Source organism: Mus pahari, chromosome 23 (genome assembly GCF_900095145.1).
Source record: "Mus pahari chromosome 23, PAHARI_EIJ_v1.1, whole genome shotgun sequence".
NCBI classification, from domain to species: Eukaryota; Metazoa; Chordata; class Mammalia; order Rodentia; family Muridae; genus Mus; species Mus pahari.
In genome coordinates, this window is record NC_034612.1 from 10599906 (window position 1) to 10616433 (window position 16528).

The 16528-nt window shown below is 49.6% G+C and overlaps 1 protein-coding gene across 1 annotated transcript; it reads right to left on the reverse strand.

Moving 5' to 3' along the window:
• Positions 1-1136: 1136 nt before the first annotated feature.
• On the reverse strand, positions 1137-14202 carry Oas2 (2'-5'-oligoadenylate synthetase 2). Its single transcript, XM_029533926.1, has 8 exons — positions 13975-14202; positions 12138-12288; positions 9569-9742; positions 9192-9474; positions 6866-7053; positions 5856-6094; positions 4285-4438; positions 1137-2748 (listed from the first exon to the last, which is right to left on the reverse strand). The coding sequence occupies exons 1-8, from the start codon at positions 14106-14108 to the stop codon at positions 2647-2649; spliced, it is 1425 nt and encodes a 474-aa protein (XP_029389786.1). The 5' UTR covers positions 14109-14202; the 3' UTR covers positions 1137-2646.
• Between the last annotated feature and the right edge of the window lie 2326 nt (positions 14203-16528).

A 16528-nucleotide genomic window follows, 5' to 3' on the forward strand; every position in this document is an offset into this window, starting at 1 on the left:
TCGGTGGCAAGCCTGTCTTGACAATGTAAGCCATCTTGCCAGTCCCCACCTTGCTGCTTTGGTTGGCCTGGTTGGCTACAGAGTTCCCGAGAGCCTCCTGTCTCCCTAGCTTTTATGTGAATGTTAGGATCTGAACTCAGGTTCTTGTGCCTGCGCAGGAAGCTCGTCTTAACATACTGAGCCATCCTAACACCCCTTCTCCTGTTCTGTGTAGCTAAAGCTGATACCCAAACTGACAAAACGATTTTGTCAAGTTGGCAAGAACGCGTGGATTGAGCTGTGGGCTACGTGCCAGGCCTGGCAGTCTCTCTCCTAGTTCTGACTTTCTATTGTTTGAGTGCCATGAAACCTAGGGCACACCTCCGATTGCACAATCTCCCTCTCGTTGATGTGTTTTTAACTGTGGGTTGGGGAGGTGACATCCGGACCCAGGTTATAGTGTCCCTATCAGTATACAATGACCGTACCTCCTAGATCATTGCATCCCCATTGCATGTTGCAAAATGGAGATGTTTTAATTTTGCATGCTTTCCATTTTTCATCAATTGAATTTTCCTTAAAAAAAAAAAAAGCCTTTTCTTCACTAGTTATGGCTACTCAGTAATCTTGACATGATTGCACAGGTGAGCCTGGGTTTAATTATTTCTTGTTCATAAGCATTAATCACCAATTTTCTGAGAAAGGACTGATGTCCCAGCTATTTCTGGTAATAACCGGTGACGGCGTGTTCCCAGGTTGACGTGAATTCTCCCGTATTTCTGCTCCAAATGACTTTAACCCATAGATGCTGCGAGGACACTGATGGGAAAGAAGGTGTCCCTTTGTCCCCTTTGAGTCTCTCGAAGTGCTCTGCGAGGGTCCGTATTTGGGTGGGTTGCACACATGGCCCCCTTCAGGATTCATAACCTGTCAGGACTGCTCATGGACTGAAGAAAGGAGGCACCCAAGACCACCATTTATAGCCAGGCAGTGGTGGCGCACGTCTTTAATCTCCGCACTTGGGAGGCAGAGGCAGGCAGATTTCTGAGTTCGAGGCCAGCCTGGTCTACAGAGTGAGTTCCAGGATAGCCAGGGCTACACAGAGAAACCCTGTCTCAAAAAAAAAAAAAAAAAAAAAAAAAAAGACTACCAATTATTATGAAGCATATGAATGAACAGCCAAATGCAGAGTCCCTAGGGAGGGAAGTGACCCAGGAGTGTCTGTCCCATGGAGGTCGGAGTCTACCTCGTTGATACATTGGGATGTTTATCAGCGCGAAGGTTCCTGGAACTTCCTTATCAAGAGACTTTGGTGAGGTCTCAGCACCTAGGGATGTCGCATTCCCCAAGTAAGGCTGAGCCTTTTTTTTTTTTTTTTTTTTTTTTCTGCCTGTGCTTTCTCTGATGCATTGAGGATCATGCATGGCCACTGTGCCACTTTTAAGCAGAGCCATGCAGCATCCCAGGGAGTTGACTGCTATGTAAACTCCTTCATCCGTTTCTGATGTATGCTTTGAGGTGGCTCAGGCTGGGCTAGCCCAGACAGAAATCCTAGGCATGTGATTAGAGGGTCAGAACATCAACCCTGGCCCTTCTGCAGGGAAGAGATGGGGCTGAAGGTGGGGTTCAAATCTCATGCCAGTGATGGAACCCGACTTAGACCTTGTGTCTCTGTGCAGTTAAAGCCCTGGAGTGAAGGCCCCCTGGGCAGCTGGCAAGAGGTGTCAACCAGCATTTGCTGTGTGTAAAATGTTATGCAGGGCTATTCACTGAACCACACTGCCGCCATCTTCAGGAGTCCACCTGAGCCTGCCCATCAATGAACATCACAGCTGGGCCTGCTGACTGTTATCTATCTTCACTCTTGGAAGAGAGGTGGGCTAGAAAGGATTATGGGACCCTCACCTGAGTTATTTAACAACTGGTCCCAACCAGCTGCATGCTATTCTGCCCCTATTGCACGTGATCTCTTGAGAGGGGCTAGAGGATACAGGTGGAAAGATGAGGGGAGGGGTTCCCTTTATGCAGCCCCAGGGAAGCCATCATCCTAGCTGGGTACAGATCTTCTAGTGTGGCAGCCTCAAAGACCCCATGCTCCCGCCTGTAACCCCTCTCCTGTGAGCAGGTAAGCTCAATCAACTCTTTGGCTCCTCCGGGAAGGTAGAAATGCACCCTAGTTTGTCCTGGGACGTTAAGAGGGGTAGATATTGTTTACATTTCCCCAAGAGAAAGGGTTTTAACAGCAGAGGTGGAGGGAGGGGAGGGCTAGCTGCTGGATGGATGGTACATCTCTGTATCCACAGGGACAGGGAAAGAGATAGGCAAAGACACAATGGAAGACTCAGTTGGGACTGACAGTAATGAAGGGCTAGGGAGGGGCTTAACCTTAGTGACACAGGGTGAGTCGGGAGCTGCTGACTAGAGACTAGGAGTGGGAGGCAGGAAATAACTGCACAGAATACAGAACCAGAACACACCGAGCTGCACGGGACAAGTGTCTCTGAAGGAGGTCACTCACACAGAGCAGGGCCCGTGCTGTGAGACCCTGGGGGGAGGGTGGGGGATAATCCCGTGTCTTGATTCCAAGCAGGAAGGAGAGAGGTGGGAGCCTGCCAGAGAAGACTGAACCAGGCTCCCTTTTCTGACAGGGTCTGAGTCTTTGCCAGGTCATTCCAGAAGCCTCTTCCAGAACTGAATGGATTCCAGCTTAGTAACTCCACCCACAGTGGGGTAGATCTGACCTCCACAGCTTCCTGGGGTCTGCATTACCTGGAGAGAGGGGGGGGGCGGGGAGCTTAAAGAAGGGCATAGTAGTGCATGCCTTTAATTCCAGCAGAGGCAGGTGGATCTCTGTGAGTTGAGGCCAGTCTGGACTCCATAGGGAGTTTCAGGACAGCCAGAGCTACGTAGTAAGAGCCTGTCTCCAGAAAAGAATCTGGACGACATATGTGGGAAACTGTGATCAAAGACAAACACAACCAACAGATGGCTTCAGTTTTGGCTAATGTGGCCTGTCACCCTGCAGGGGGAGACAGGGGCACGCCCCTGAGGTATGGGTCTCACCAGTGACAAACTTTCTCTTACCAGAAGACACAACACTGCGTCTTGTTTTGTTTGTTTGTTTGTTTGTTTGTTTGTTTTCTGGGAAACATCTAGAAGAGCCTGGGACAGTGTTCAGCATCCTACACTGTACAACACAACCCCCCTCAAGTTGTCCCTCGTTGTCAACGGTGCTGAGGGAGGACAGGAGGGAGAACGGAGTGTGCCTGCTTGTGGGAGGGTGGCCTGGAGAGCTGTTCCCGGTGTGTATTGGGTGGAGGAGGAGGAAGCTCTCACCCCTAGAAGACACAACTTTGCTTTGGTGGTCACTTTCAAAGTTACAAGTGTGGCCGTGCAACAATTCTAGATTTCTAATGTATGAGAACGTGACAATGAAACTTCTAAGCTAATCCCATGTCCTCCCTGCTCCCCCCTTTCTCTCTGTTGCATGGATTTGTATGCATATTTGCATGTGTGTGTTGATATGTATATATATATATATATGTGTGTGTGTGTGTGTGTGTGTGTGTGTGTGTGTGCATGTACATGCATATGTCTACACGTTCGAGGCCCCAGGTGCTGTCAGGAGTCATCTGTCATCCTCAGTCACTATTTTACCTTAGTTATTGAGCTAGGGTCTGTTAATCAAACCCAGAGCTAGTTGAGTTAGCCAGCTTGCTCTGGGGATTCCATGGACTCAGCCTTCCAAGGCTGGAATCCTAGGCAGGCTGCCACGCCCACCCAGCCTCAGAATCCCCATCATCCAGTTGGGTGAAGCTGCAAGGTGCAGGCACCCCACTGGGTTCAGGGCCCCTTGTGCTAAAAATCGATCAGAGAGCTAGACAGAGTGGTACCCTTACTTCCGGGGGATAATTGACGGTGTCTGCTGTCATTTTGATTGGGGGCATGGGTAGTGCTGCCAGGTAGGGAAAGGGTGGATCAAGGCACCACCTAGATAAAAGACAAAAAGCCTTGGTACTGCCACAAGATCCCTCCGGGAGAGACCAGATCCCACCATGACACTTGTCTGTGGATCTCTAGTTACCTGGGAAGGGAGTGTGTGTGTGTGTGTGTGTGTGTGTGTGTGTGTGTGTGTGTGTGTAGTGACTGAATTCCTGGAGTCCAGTTTTCAGATCTTTGGGGGGGGGGGAGGGCTCAGCATTTCCAAACTAATACACTAAGAAAGCCTTTGATTGGAATCTGTGATGGGCTCACCCCCGTTCCTCCCCCTGCTCCCCGCCGCCCCGTTCTTTAGAGGGCTCTTACTGGCACTTTCCAAGGCTGTACCAGGCCTTTTTGCTCCACTTGGAAACAAGGGGAGGACAGCCACTCCTTCGCTTCTTCAGCTAGAAGATGCCAGCACCAGCGGTCACCTCCTCCTACATCGCCTGTGGGATCTGCTGGATCCAGGATCACAGGCCTAAAGGAGAGGTTAGATAGTGTAAAGGATTGCTCTCAAGACCCTTGGCCTCAGCTTTCAGGCTTGACCCTATTTTCGCTAATGATACAATGTATCTGGCAGCCTAGGTCAAACAGTTTGAAATTACTTAAGAGTCAAAGTTACTTCCTAGAATTGTTACATTTGAAGAACAGCACTCCCCCCTCCCACCCCACCCCCAAAAAAGATGTTATTTCCAGTGGACAGTAAAGCATACCGTGACCACCTCTTTTCAGGAGACTCTCGCTCAACTAGGTGTCACACAATGCAGTGTTGCTAAGTAGTTGTTGCGTTGCAAAGTTGCTGGCGTTTGAGGAGTGGGGAGTGGAGGTGGGGAGAGGCTGGGGAACGTGTGCGCGTGTGCGCGTGCGCAGGCAAGCCCAGCGATCCTGTTCTTAACGCTCTTGCTTCTTCCCTTCGCTGTTTTATTTTCTCCCCTTTTTCCCTTTCTTCCTCCACCTTTGTTTCTTGCTCATAGTATCGAGTATACACTCTGAGGACCCCTCCCTTTATTTAAATAATTTTTTTGGGGGGCAGTTTACTGTGTGGACAAGCCTATCGTTTAATTTAACGTCCTCCTGACCCGGTGTGGTGGCGCACGCCTTTAATCCCAGCACTCAGGAGGCAGAGGCAGGCAGATCTCTGTACATTGGAGATTGTCCTGGTCTACAGAGCGAGTTCCAGGACAGCTGGCTGTGTAAGGAGACCCTGTCTTAAACGATCAAAAGAAAGAATGAATAAATAACAAAACAACAATAACAGATCTTCCACCTTTCAGCTTCCGAAATGCTGGGACTGTGGCAGGAACCACCTTGCCTGGCTTTATCCTTTTAGTTCTGAAAGATAAAAACCAGATCTGACTAGACGCTAATGACAGGGACTGGATAAAGGGTAACGGGAGCTTGCTGCCAAGTCGGCAACCAACAACCAGAGTTCAAGCCTCTTAGACTCACGTGGTGGGAGGAAAGAACCGACTCTGGAAAGTTGTCCTTTGACTTGCCTTGGTGTGCGCATGCTTGGGGGGGTGGGGGGGTGGGGATGGGGGTGGGGAAATGGGTGGGGTGGGGGGTGGCTGGTGGGGGCTGGGAACGGCGGTGCTGTTTTTCAGGGATTATTCTGCCATCTCAGACCCCTCTCAGATTGTCTAACTGTACACACTCACATTTCCATGTGACAAGAAAAGCAGAGCGAGTGCTCTCTGCCTGCTTCCGCATCCCTCCCGGTTGGCAAGCCCCTCCCACTCCGAGGTTGGGTTTTTCTCCTCTCTCAGTTTCACGCTGGGAAGGAACAAGACCCCCCCACCCCCAACCCCACCCCCCGGGGAGAAGAATCTAGGTCATGGAAGAAATAGTGTGGAAGGGAATCGGGTTAATTCAGAACCGGGAGGGAGAGTAGGCACCTCTTTTTCTGGATCTGGGTCAGTAGGAACTTCCGCATGTATTCCTCTTCAAAGTTGTAATTGACTGTCCAGAAGATGCAGAGCTGCTGGTATTTTATAACCAGGTCCAGGACGGTCCGGAAGCCTTCCTCAGTGTTGAAGTCACCTGTGCCACTGCCCTGCTCCCAGGCATACACCGTGAGCAGCTCCAGGGCGTACTTAGGGGGCAAAGATGCTTTTGGCTTCATCTTCCTTTCATACTGGTGGGGAGAGTGGGGAGATCAGGCGACCTCGGCAAGGCAGAGGAGCCCCGGTATGTCTCCTGAATTGCTTGGGTTGCAGCAGAGGCAACCTGGGTTAGGACACAGAACTTGGATGAGGGAGACTCTGAGTTCTAGGTAAGCTTGCTAGACGCCAGCAGCAGGCAGTGTGGCACACAAGAGTATTCTGCATTTGGGCTCTGGAACCATGCTGGCTGATGGGACCTTCTGTATGCTAGTTATGGGCCCTGCAACATGGATGGCCATATAAGAGGAAGACAGGGGGCTCGAAGTCACGTGACTTGCTGAAAGTCAAGCCAGAGATTCCCCATCCCACTAGCCCTCAGGTATCCATGGTGACGCTAGGTTCAGGGGGCAGCTTCCTCCTGCCTTCTGAGAGAGAGAGAGAGAGCATGGTGCAGTTACACAGCATGGGACTGCTAACCTGTGGCACACAGCCCTAACTTTCCATCCACGCGTCTCAGGAGAGAACTTGGCTGAAGCCAAACTCTTTGGCCAGCATGAGGTCTGAAATCGCCACACATTGCTTTGCACTAGGAGGCCCAATAGGCCTGACCCAGGCTATCCTGGTAGAAGGTAATCAGAAGGCCCATGGCTTAATGAGAAGCAGGTTTCTTAAAGAGGCCCAGCCCCTAGCACGGGAGGAGTTGGGTGTCCAGGACACTTGGCAAAGCCTGTGTCTCAGTTTACTGGTTAATAAATAAATAAATAAATCAACAACCAGATTGGCCAGAGCAGGCGTTGGCTGACCTGTTTGTACCAGTGCTTGATCAGGCGGAGCAAACTCTTCAATTTGGTGGGCCGGGTTTTAATGAAGTTTCTCTGTAGCTCTGTGAAACAGATGGAAAACTCTCCTCCTTTGATGTCCTGTGATGCACACAGCTCAATGAGCTCCTTGTAGGCTTTGGGCCCGGGGGTGAAGTCAGACTGCAGTTGACCTAACATGGGAGCAAAATGTCTGTTAGATTGTATGAATATGGTAAGCAACAGAGTTTTGTTTAAAAAAAGATTTTTTTTTTTTTTTTGAGACAGGATCTCATGCAGCCCAAGATGGCATTCGACTTGCTATGTAGCCCAAGAGGAGCTTGAATGTCTGATCCTCCTGCCCCTGCCTTCCAAATGTTGAGATTACAGCTGTGCACCCCCATGCCCAGTTTATGCAATACAGGGGATAGTAACCAGGTCTTGGGCATGTGAGACGTTCTACCAATGAATCTATACCCACAGGTGTTTTGAAAATGTATTTTCATTTGTGTGTGTGTATGTGTGCATTCCTGTGTCCGTGTGTGTGTGTGTGTGTGTGTGTGTTCTGTATGCATGCATGTGTAAGTACAAGCGACTGAGGGCCAGAAGAGGATGCCGGGTCCCCTGGAGCTGGAGTTACAGGATGTGAGCCAACTGGAGCTGAATGCTGGGAATTGAACTTAGGTCTTCCAAAGAACAGCCAGCCGTCTTTAGACGCTGAATCCATCCTATGTTTTTTGACAAATGTAATTTCTTTTCTTTTTCTTTTCTTTTTTTTTTTTATTTATTTAATGAGTACACTGTAGCTGTCTTCAGACAAACCAGAAGAGGGCATTCAATCTCATTATGGATGGTTGTGAGCCACCATGTGGTTGTTGGGATTTGAACTCAGGACCTCTGGAAGAGCAGCCAATGCTCTTAACCGCTGAGCCATCTCACCAGCCCAACAAATGTAATTTTACTGGGGGGGGGATTCAAATCAATGGGAGGAATTTCCTTTGAACCATGTACATGTATTTGAACTACTACTGATGGCTGTCTAATGCAGACAGTTGTGACTGCGTGTATGGAGGGCACAGTGGGGTTTACAGTAGCACACTAGGGCAGCCGCTGTGGCTGATTATATTTGCGATAACTGAGACAAGACAAAGATTTGGCTCTACAGTGGCTCCAGCCGTGTCTCACACTCTCTGTGGATTCAGAGCCTAGATCTAGATGCTTCTCACTGATGGAGAAAGACCCTCTGATCAGGATGGTGGCACCATTCCCTTGACATGTGGCCCTGGCAAGCGTATGAGAGTTAGCTAAGCACACGTCTGTGAGTGAGACAGCACTCCCCTGGGGTTTCCACTTCGATGTCCTGCCTTGAGTCTCTGCCCTGAACTCCCTTCGTGATGGTTCTCCATGATGGACTGAGATCCGGAAACCAGCCCTTTCTCCCTCTGAGTTGATTTGTGGGTGTGGGTACCTGTGCTTGCCTGTGTAGAGCCTGTGGAGGCTGGGGTGCTGTTGTATCATCCTTCACCCTCTTCCATCGGGACAGGCACTCCCACTGAACCTGGAGTTTTCTCACTCAGCTAGAATGTCTGCCTCCACACACCTCCCCTTCATCTGCACCCCGTGGCCTGAAGCAGAGCCTGACATATATATATCAGTGATGGGGGGCAAAGCTCAGATCTCTACAAGGAAATGACAAGCACAGCACAGAGCCACCTCCCCAGACTACCCTGAGGTCTTTTATTCATTCATATCTCTGTAGCTCTCATCTGTGAGCAGGATTTTTGTTTGTTTGCGTTGTTTTCAAGACAGGGTTTCTCTGTGCAGCCTTGGCTGTCCTGGAACTCACTCTGTAGACCAGGCTGGCCTCAAACTCAGAGACCCTCCTGCTTCTGCCTCCCAAGAGCTGGGATTAAAGGCATGTGCCACCACTGCCTGGCTATGAATGGGATTTTTAAGGAGGAGTTTTGCCTACACCAATTTCCCGTTTCTTGTTTCACGAAGCCTCGGCCTGTTCTATTCTTTTATTCTCTTCTCCAAGGAGGAGATGAAGACATATTATCTATGCTATGTATCTAACTCTGTATGAGCCATCCCTGACACACTGTGCAGAGTGGAGCCTACAGCTCCTAGAGGCTCTCTGGGGGTGCTTTTAATGAGAACGAAGTTGCATGTAGGTCTATTGTAGCCATGCACCTGCTGGCAGGGGTGGGGTTGGGGGGCTGGGCTAGGATTGGTAGAGAGTTTCAGCTCATTACCGAGCATTCCAGATTCTGGAAGGAGCCCTCCACTCCTTCCTGAATCTTCCCAGGAGCTGGGGTCTGGGCACTCTTACCTAGTGCGTCATAGGCGGGGAGGACGTCGAACTCGACACTTTCATTGAGACTCTTGGATTTCAAGGTAAAACTCAGCACTCTGGGGGCCTCCCATTTGGAAATCTCACACTTCACCTCCCACTCACGGGCCTGCATGAAGGCTTCTAACTGCTTCTGGATCTCCTGGACGAAGCAGGAGCGCTTGGATTTTAGAGCGTCGTAACTGTCCAGCGAGGAAAGGAACACGACAATGTCAGCATCTGATCCCCGCTTCAGAGCTGTGCCTTTGGCAGTGGATCCTCCCTAAGGAGGAAAGGGAAAGTGAGGTGCTGCTTCCCTGCAACCTCGTTTTCCTGGCTTCCGAGAACTGGAATCAGGGAAAGACCAGCACACTCACCTTGACGGTCTTCAGGACTTTGGTGTCAGAATTCCAGAAGCAGTCGTTTTTAAGGAAGGAACAGATAATGTCAACAGCTTCTTTGATCTGCTTTAGGAAGACCTCGTTGGGCTCGAGGAAGTCCTTGATGAACCTGTCCAGTAAGTGGCTTGGAGTGACGAAAAGCGGCATGGGCTGGGGAGGAGAGAACCTTAGTGAGTTCTGCACAGGAGCCACCACTGAAGTTACCTCCATCCCTCTGCCAGCCTGCTTCAAACTATGGGCAGAGACCTTCTTGTTTCTGGAGTTTGCACTGATGTACCCAGAGAATGCTCTTGAAATGCCAGCCCCCCCCAAAAAAAAACCCTAACAATTCCCCCCCCCCAACACTCCACTCCAGCAGAAACTTTCTTGGTTCCTCATGACTATGAGATGTGAGTGCTCTGTGTGAGTGTGAGTGTATGCACTGAGTATGCGCATGAAGGTGCCCGCAAATGTGTGCATGCAAACTCAATCGAGTGTCAGCACAGGTACATGCACACCGGTGACGTTGTGATGCCTCAGGAACAAAGATGAGTGTTCCTTTTCATGTATGAGGTGGAAATTTTGGGAGGATGTGTGATATTTGGAGAGAGGATAAATAAGACTCGATGGGCAGTGGTGGAGAGCTTTCATAGCTAGCTATGCAACACTCGTTGAAAGAGGCACAGCAGAGAACTTCTCCTGGCATCCCAGCTGGTCCTGGTTCCTCCCGCTGACTCATTGCCGATTTGGTGGAGGCCTGGCTGCTTCTGCTGGATCGTGTCATTGTTGCTAATATGTGTTTGGTAGCCTGACACTACTGAACTGGACTGCTGGTATCCTGACAGTGGAGATTGGAATCACCCCAAGGAACTACTACTAAACAGGTCCACATCCCCTTGTCCGAGTTACCATCTTTTCTCCCCTTCCTTTGGATGGTGGGCTAGAAGTGGCGGGGAGAGGGGTCGAAATGTTACAAAACCCTTATTAAAGTGGGTTTAAAAAATATTGCCGGGCGTGGTGGCGCACGCCTTTAATCCCAGCACTCGGGAGGCAGAGGCAGGCGGATTTCTGAGTTCGAGGCCAGCCCGGACTACAGAGTGAGTTTCAGGGAAGGCAGGCCGACACAGTGAAGAGAAACCCTGGCTTGTAAAAACAAAAAAAAAAAAAAAAAAAAAAAAAAAAAAAAAAAATTCTAAGCCTATATATGTAAGTATGCATGTTTATATGTGAGTATGTACACACATGTATATGAGCCAGAAACACCCATTCCTCCTTGTGTGCTGTTGAGAAGTGGGTGACACAAAAGCCTGGAAGGGACAGAGTGGTGAGATGGCAGCAGGGGGATCAAAAGGTGTGGCAGGGACTACAGAGATGGCTCAGTGGTTAAGTGCTCTGTCTGCTCTGTCAGACGACCTGGGTTTGATTCCCAGTTCCTGGGTGGTGGCTCACAACTGTCTGTAACGCCAGTCTCACTGACACATTTGCCCCACTTCCAAGGTTAGCAAAGTAGCCTTTGAACAGACTCAGCTGGTCTAACTTAGGGGTGTACTGACACCCTCCTCTGACGGGCAGATTTCCTCTGCTGCTGACCCGCACGCATGGCCTGGGCTTCAGGGTTTGCTGGAGTGTCACACACAGCATGGCTTCTCCTCTCCTCCCCTCCTCCCTTCCTCCCCTCCTGTGTCCCCTCCCTGCCTCCTGATATCACTCTCGCAGAAGTAAATTCATCACTTCTCTTGGGGGCGGGGAAATCCAATTTCTCTGTCCCCTTTTGTCTACCTCACACACATCTTGTGGTCTCTAAGAGTTGATTGAGTTGTGTCCCCCCTAAAATATATTGGGGTTTGGGCCTATAGTACCCATGACTGTGACCTAATAGAAAATGGAGCTAACTAGAGAAACCATCATAACTGAGGAACAAATAGGCAGACAGGATAGAGTGTGCCAGGGGAGGGAAAGGTATTTTCATAGTTTGAATATCTTTGGCCCAGAGAATGGCACTATTTGGAGGTGTGGCCTTGTTGGAATGGGCGTGGCCTTGTTGGAGTGGGTGTGGCTTTGTTGAAGTAGGTGTGTCACTGTGGGCGTGGGCTTTAAGACCCTCATCCTAGCTGCCTGGAAGTCAGTCTTCTGCTAGCAGCCTTCAGATGAAGATGTAGAACTCTCAGATCTGTCTGTCACCATGCCTGCCTGGATGCTGCCTTACTTCCTACACTAAAAGATAATGGACTGAACCTCTGCACCTGCAAGCCGGCCCCAATGAAATGTTGTCATTATTAGAGTTGCCTTGGTCATGGTGTCTGTTCACAGCAGGAAAACCCTAACTAAGACAGGTAGAGTGATGGTGTCACAGGGAAAGGTTCCCCTGAACCTCCCAGGAGAGCCCAGTGCTCCCCATTTCTTGTCTTTGAAACTCTGGCATCCAGAACAGTGGCTGGATAAATCTTTGCTGCTTTAAACTACGCTGAGCATCTGACTGCATTACAGTGGTCACACATAGGAAGCCAATACACACACTCAGATCAGTGTTGGGAGGTTCCTCCCTCCAGTGTGGAAACCCTCTTACCAGAACATCCCAGTATGGTGCAGGTGACTCATTATTCAGGCTGGGAGAGTACAGCCAGGCCCCAGCCTCCTCTGTCAGTAGCTCCCAGAACCCCTCACCATCATCTTTGCCCACATTGTTGGTTAGGTCAGTTGGATCCAAGATGACCGGTCTAGGAATTTTATTAGATGAAAAAAAAAAATCAGGGCTGGGTTTAGCAGCACATACCTTTAATCCCAGCACTTGGGAGGCAGAGGTAGGTGAGTCTCTGTGAGTTCAAGGCCACCCTGGTCTACAGAGTGAGTTCCAGGTCAGCCAGGGCTACACAGTAAGAGCATATTTCACTCTCCCTCTACCCCCACAAGAAAAAAATCTAGGACTGGGAAGACAGCTTGGCAACTAAGAGTGCTTAGTCCTAAGAGTGCTAGTGCTCAGTCCTAAGAGTGCTTATTGCTCAGTCCTAACAGTGCTTAGTGCTCAGTCCTAAGAATGCTTATTGCTCAGTCCTAAGAGTGCTTAGTATTCAACCATAAGGACCAGAGTTTGGGACCCAACACCCACATAACAACATGGATATTCTGAACACACCTTTAATCCTGGCTCTGGGGTAGGGGAGTTGAGACAGCAGGATTTCCAACCTAGTTGAAACACACAGGAACTCAGGTTGAGGAAGAGAGAGATCCTGCCTCTGAGGGATAGATGGAGAACACCTGATACCCTCTTCTGGTCTCTATGAGCAAAGTGGTATATACCCACTTCTGCGCTCACACAGACACACAAATCTTAATGGAAAGAGAGGAATTGGGCTGAGGATGGGTCAGTGGGCGAAGTACCTGCCTCACAGACAGGCCCTGGGTTGGGGGTCCCCAAGACTCACATAAAAAGCCAGACATTGGTGTGAATTTGTAATCCCAGCCCTGGGTGTGGGTCTGGGGACTCCCTGGCCAGCCAGTCTAGCCTACTGGTATTGAACATCAGTGGGAGACCCTGACTCAAAAAGAAAAATAAAGTAGAAGGGCTGGAGAGACCCTTCAGCTATCAAGCGCAATGGCTGCTCTGGTAGGGGACCCAGGTTCAGCTTGAGAACCCAGGTAGTGGCTCACAACCATCTGTAACTACAGTCCCAGGGAATCTGGCTCCCTCTTCTGGCCTTCATAGGCATTGCATGAATGTGGTTCACCGACACAAGACACAGGGAGGGCTGGCGAGATGGCTCAGAGGTTAAGAGCACTGACTGCGCCCTCTTCTGGCACATCTGAAGATTGCTACAGTGTACTTATGAATAATAATAAGTCTTTAAAAAAAAAAAAAGACACGGGGAAAGCATTCAGACACATAAAATAAATGACACAAAGTGGAGAGTGAGGAACAGAAGTGAGAAGACACCTGGCGTTAACCTCTGGTCTCCACAGGCATCTGTACATACATACAGATGGACACATATGCATGCATGCATGCATGCGTGGGTGACAGACAGACAGACAGACACACGCGCGCGCGCACACACACACACACACACACGCACACATACACACTGCAGGGGCAGGGGGAAGCTGGCAGCCCAGACTCTGAAGGCTGTGGCTCCCCTAAGCTGCTGAAGGATCCGCAGTACCCCATCATACTGACTCTTCAACTTCTGCTTTTCAGATCCCTCTGTTCCTTGCTGAGAACTCCCCCCCCCCCTTTTCCCAACCCGTTCGCGGACAAAAACCTAACCATGAGTTGGGAATGTGAAATGCATTAGCTGGTTCTCCTCTGTAAGCAGACCCTCAGGCTCGCTCTGGCTCCCAGCTAGGGTTCAGAACGCCCTCTCAGTGGGGCCCTGGCCTGCAGCTGGAGAGATCCGGAAGCTGGGTACCTTTGGGACCTGAGCTGGTGCAGAAGGATGTTCCGGACTGTCTCATTCTCAAGGTTGTAATTGACTGTCCAGTAGACACACAGCTCTCTCGGCTGACGGATGAGTCGCAGCACGGTCCTGACGCCTTGTGCCATGTTGAAGTCTTCAGCTTGGCAGCCCTGTTCCCAGGCATACACAGTGAGCAGCTCCAGTGCATACAGCAGTGGCTGAGGTGGGGGTGTTTTTCACTTCTCCTGGCACTGGGACATAAGATGAGACCATCATCAGAGACAGCATCCCCCACACCTGGAAGTCACTGTGTCCGTATGGTCTGATACTGGTGAAGGTGTGGAAGGAACACCTGAACTACTCACACTGCTTACAGGAGTGTGTGTGTGTGTGTGTGTGTGTGTACGCAGGTGAGAGTGTGAATGTGTGTTGAGTGTGGGTGCGTATGTGATGATAAATGTGGGGTGTCTCTCGGTGAATGTGCGCGTGTGCATGAGTGTATGTGACTGTAGAGTGTGTCTGAGTGTGAATATGTGTGACTGTGTGACAGCATGTGTGTGAAAGAGAGCGTGAATGCGTGAATGGGTGGATGCGACTGTAAGTGTGCGCGTTTCTCTGCGAATGTGTGTGCATGTGTGTGCGTGAGTGTGAACATGTGTGAATAGGTGCAGGTGTATATGAATGTGAGAATGTAAGTGTGCATGCATGTGCATGAGTGTGAGTGGGTGTGTGAGTGTGTCAGTATGTGAGCGTGCAGTGCGTGCATGTGATTGTGTCAGCGCGTGTGTGAGGGTGAAGGTGTGTGTCTGTGAATGTATGAATGTATGCAGGTATGTGAGTTTGAGTTGTGAGCGTGTGTGTGTGTGTGAGAGAGAGAGAGAGGGGAGGGCAGAGGTCAAGGGCAGGTATTTCCTTCAGCCTCCATTCTCCACCTGGGACAGTGTCTCTCACTGAACCTTGGGCTCACTGCTGGCTCCAGCGTCCAGCCATTGAGCCCAGGGATTCCTAGGGATCTGCCTGTGCCTACGCTGGAGTTGCAGGAGCAGTCTATCCTTCTGGCTTTACACTGGTGGTGAGGATCCTCACTTGGGTCCTTGGGCTTACACAGCTCTCCAGCTTCTGGAACAGTGGTCTTTAAAATCTGCTTGGCAGTCTACTAAAGCTAAATAAATACTCTCCGCTATCCGTAGAGTCCATGTGTGCAAATATAGACATGTACATACATGTTGTCTGGAGGTCTGTCTGAGAACTCAGCAATTCTGTGTCTTTATTTACCCAAGAAAAGTGAATGCTGAAGCTCACAAAAGATATATTGGAGAACGCCCACAATGATCCAGTTCGTAGAGAAATGACCCAAAGGCCCAGCCCAGCAGAGAAGAAAGACATGGCTATATTACCTCAAAGGAATAATATATAGGAAGGAAAAGCTATTGCTATGTAGTGATAGGGCACAAAAGTGGAGTGAAATAAGATATCAACTGTGTGCAATGGGATCCATTTACAGTGTCCAAAAATAAGGGAGGGCCAGCAAGAGGGCTCAGTGAGGAAAGGTGCTTGCTACCAAGCCCGTTGAACTGAGTTCAATCCCCAGGACCGATATAGTGGAAGGAGAAAACATAACCTCTGACCTCTACACATATACTATGCCTCCCCCCATAAGTGGCAACTGATATTGGAATTTAAATTTTTTTAAAAAAAAATATATAGTCAAATTTTTGTTTTACGTGTTCAGGTATTTTGTTTGCATGTTCTGGTGCCTGCATAACCTGGAGGTGTTAGATCCCTCTGGAGTGAGAGCTGGTTGTGGGATGGATGATGTAGGTGCTGGGAATCCAACCGAGTTCTCTGGAAGACCAATGTGTGCACGTGCGCAGCGCTCTCTCCTTCTCCCTCTCTCGATTTATTTATTTATTTTATACATGTGAATACACTGTCACAGAGGAGGGCATCAGAGCCCATTACAGATGGTTGTGAGCCACTATGTAGTTAGATGCTGGGAATTGAACTCAGGACCTCTGGAAGAACAGTCAGTGCTCTTAACCGCTGAGCCATCTCTCCAGCCCACCATATGTGCTCTTAACTGCTGAGTCATTTCATCATCTTCAGAATTTTTTTTTTTTTAAAGAAGAGTCTTGCTATATAGTTGGGATTAGCCTTAAACTCTAGAGCCGTGTGTCTTCTCTTCTAGAGTGCTGGGATCAGTCAGGAAGCCACCATGTCCTTGAGTTGAGAGAATATTCTATTCTGGTTTGTGACTGAAGAAGAGATCAAATCAGGTTGAGATGTGTTGTTAATATGGTTGAAATTTCCTCACTATGAATGATCTCAATAGAAAGCTAATACAGTAGGGCATGGTGGCTTTGGTCCCAGGACTTGGGAGTTGTCAGAGTTAGAGGCAGAGAGGCAGAGAGGCAGAGAGGCAGAGAGAGAGGCAGAGAGAGAGGCAGAGAGAGAGGCAGAGAGAGAGGCAGAGAGAGAGGTAGAGAGAGTGGCAGAGGCAGAGAGGCAGAGAGGCAGAGAGAGGCAGAGGCAGAGAGGCAGAGAGAGGCACAGAGGCACAGAGAGG

Coding starts and splice junctions, on each gene's coding strand:
- Oas2 (XM_029533926.1), bottom strand. CDS start 14,108: ATGGCACAAGGCGTCAGGACCGTGCTGCGACTCATCCGTCAGCCGAGA. Junction 12,289..13,974: donor CACCAGCTCAGGTCCCAAAG/GTACCCAGCTTC, acceptor TAAAATTCCTAG/ACCGGTCATCTTGGATCCAA. Junction 9,475..9,568: donor AAGTCCTGAAGACCGTCAAG/GTGAGTGTGCTG, acceptor TTTCCTCCTTAG/GGAGGATCCACTGCCAAAGG.